Source organism: Drosophila erecta, unplaced genomic scaffold, assembly GCF_003286155.1.
Source record: "Drosophila erecta strain 14021-0224.00,06,07 unplaced genomic scaffold, DereRS2 tig00000055-arrow-pilon, whole genome shotgun sequence".
NCBI lineage: Eukaryota > Metazoa > Arthropoda > Insecta > Diptera > Drosophilidae > Drosophila > Drosophila erecta.
In genome coordinates, this window is record NW_020825200.1 from 19771590 (window position 1) to 19774476 (window position 2887).

Genomic DNA, 2887 nt, shown 5'->3' on the forward strand with positions numbered 1-2887 from the left:
CTTGCCTGTCTCTCCCTCTCTGATTGAGCTTTTTCCCGCCATGTGCTTTTTCGCCGGCAGAGCTTTTCCCACGCTCTTGCACTCAATTCGCTTCCTCTTCCCTGTAAACAAAGCAAGCGCACAGCTGTTCCTTCCACACTTAGGTGTTGGTAAACGTGTGAATATCACACGTAATTTATGTAATACGCCAAACAATTAAGACGCATAAATTATAAAATAGAGTCGTTGGATATAACTGGATGACATTTCTTGTGCGAGTCTGAGTCACATTAGCCCGATAGCCCCGATCTCGGTCGATCTCGGCGCCAGCGCAGTGCCAAAAGCTCTGTGTTATTGAAATCCGCCGCAAAGTCAAACAAGTCGAAAAAGTTCAGCGAAATGGAAATCAGTGGCAGCAAAACAACAAAGAGCTGCTCTTTGTAGGCCGCTCGGCAAACTGATGAAAAGAAGTTGGCCCAAACTAATTGCCCGAAATGGGAAAAAACAAACCGAGCACGCTGGCGAGAGCGAGTTAAAAGCACCGGGACAAACTGGCCTGAGCATTCAGTTCTGTGCCGGACGACAAAAGCGGCGGATCACCGTTGGATTTCATCCGGAGCACTTGCAAATAGAACGCGAAAGTCCCGAGAAAGCGTTAATTTTTGCATACAATGGAGTACCTGAGCTACGTGTACGGGAAAATCTTCGGCGGCAATAGTCCCACGGACGACACGCAAGGGGCTTTTCACACGTGAGTAGCAGCGCAGGGATGGAAAAACGCGGCCGAAAACCCCGTCTGACTTCGGGCTTTTCCACTTTCAGGCCCCGCAAGGTCATCTGCTTCGGCAACGTCCTGCTCGACCGACTGGTTCAGCTCGAGGACCCCCAACTCCTGGAGCGGTTCGGGCTGGAGCTGGGCTCCAAGGGCGAACTGGACATGGAGAAACTCAACCAGCTGGTGGCGGAGGCTTCCCAGAGGTGAGCACCTTCTATATATCTTGCCCCATTCGGAGGTATGCTTTCTTCTTCTGTGTTTAATGAATGATTGCGCATGGTACAGGTAGTCTCAAGCTTTAACCACAAATGAGTACAAATAAGTTGAATAGAATAGAATAAGTGCTGCTATTGTACTATCTCCTTAAAAGTCATAGAATTGCGAAAAGGTTACGTGGAATTTGCAGACCAAGTCGATTCTTGGTATATGTACATTCATATACTGTCTATATATGTATGTATGTATGTAGCTATTTTGGGCACAACAATCGACCTTTTTAAGTGTAAAATTACTATATGAAATGGGGCTTCTTTCTAATCTATAATAGCAGAAAACTGGTTTTCTAAGTAGACATTCATGTTGAGGAAGTTCCCAAGACTCAGTAGATGCTTATGTATGTACATACGTTTATAGTCCATTGTTTGAATACCCTACCTGTACAGAATTGCTTTAAAAAGTAGCAAATGGAAAGCATAACAAGAACACAGACCAGGATTTAGTTAGTACCTACATATATGAAGCTATATGTACTAATCGGAGGTAACTCCAATTCAGCTCTCAGTGCCTTACAAATCCGGGAGGCTCCGCCCTCAACACTACCCGCATCCTGAAGCAGCTGGGCACAGAAGCCCTCTTCTTTGGCGCCGTGGGAGCCGACCAGCACGCCGAGGAACTGCGCCAGATCATGCGGGATCGCGGCATCGAGGCCAGGTTGCAGACCGTTGAGGATGCGCACACGGGGCAGTGCGTGTGCCTCATGTACCAGGATAACCCCACGTTGTACGCCAACATTGGCGCCTCGGCCCAGTTCGAGGTGCAGACACTGAGCCACGCCGTCAGTCACGAGGGCCAGGGCTTCCTGCGACCCGTGGAGCGCAAGCAAATCCTGTACGTGGAGGGCTTCTTCGTGCCCCAGAGGAGTGAAGTGTGCGACTACATAGTGCAGCACCTGGTGAGGGAGCGGCGACGACTGGCCCTCAATCTCAGTGCCCCATATATCGTGAAGAGAAATCACCAGGCCATGATGAAGATGGCCCGGGCCGCCTTCTTCCTGTTCGGAAACCGCCAGGAGTTCGAGGCGCTGGCCGAGGCTGCGGGAGGGTTCCGGAACGTCGACGAACTGGCGGATCATCTCCTGCATTCTGGTGGCACCAAGGTCATCTTCGTCACCAACGGCAGTGCCGGCGTTCAGGTAATCACCAACTACGTGGAGGAGCTGGCTCCTCCCGGACCCGTCAGCTTCGAGGACTACAGGGCGCAGCGCGTAGACCAGCTGGTGGATGCCACAGGTGCCGGAGATGCCTTCGTGGCCGGATTCCTGCACGCCTGGCTGGAGAAGCGTTCGCTAGGCGAGTGCATTCGAATGGCCTCCAGCGTGGCCGCCAAGGTCGTCACCCAGGTGGGCTGCAATCTGCCCTAGACCGACGCCAAGCATCGCCTTCTTAGATAGCGCACAACAAAGCACCAAAGTAGACTCTTAGCTTGTAATTATTTCGGTAATCTCCCCAAACCTTAGGCTTAGTCAGACATTTATCTACCGTTTCACACGAGCAAAGAAACTTAGTCGTAATGTGACTAAATAAAAATTACTTATACATCGTCCTATGAAAGATAACCGAATTTATTTCCTTATAATACTAAGTAAGTATATGCGTTTTTCAGAAGGTCATGCTGGACTTCAATAATATATTTAGAGGGATAGGGATTTTATATTGTTCCGTACACAATTTCTCGCTGTTGTTGCAATTATATACATCTATCACCTATTTGAAAGCCAAAGCGGATTTATCTAAAACTTGAACAAATGTATATTTTTGTAGCACATTGCCATTGAACATTAGCGTTGACCTTCGGAAGAGCGCAGAGATAAAAAGTGGAATAGTGAAAAATGTGCCCACGTCTAATCAAGCCATG

General features: G+C 48.9%; 1 protein-coding gene across 1 annotated transcript; it reads left to right on the forward strand.

Moving 5' to 3' along the window:
• The first annotated feature begins 100 nt into the window (after positions 1-100).
• On the forward strand, positions 101-2583 carry LOC6543323 (adenosine kinase). Its single transcript, XM_001970616.3, has 3 exons — positions 101-730; positions 802-957; positions 1529-2583. Exons 1-3 carry the CDS (start codon positions 651-653, stop codon positions 2391-2393), a joined length of 1101 nt encoding a protein of 366 aa, XP_001970652.1. The 5' UTR covers positions 101-650; the 3' UTR covers positions 2394-2583.
• Positions 2584-2887: the final 304 nt, after the last annotated feature.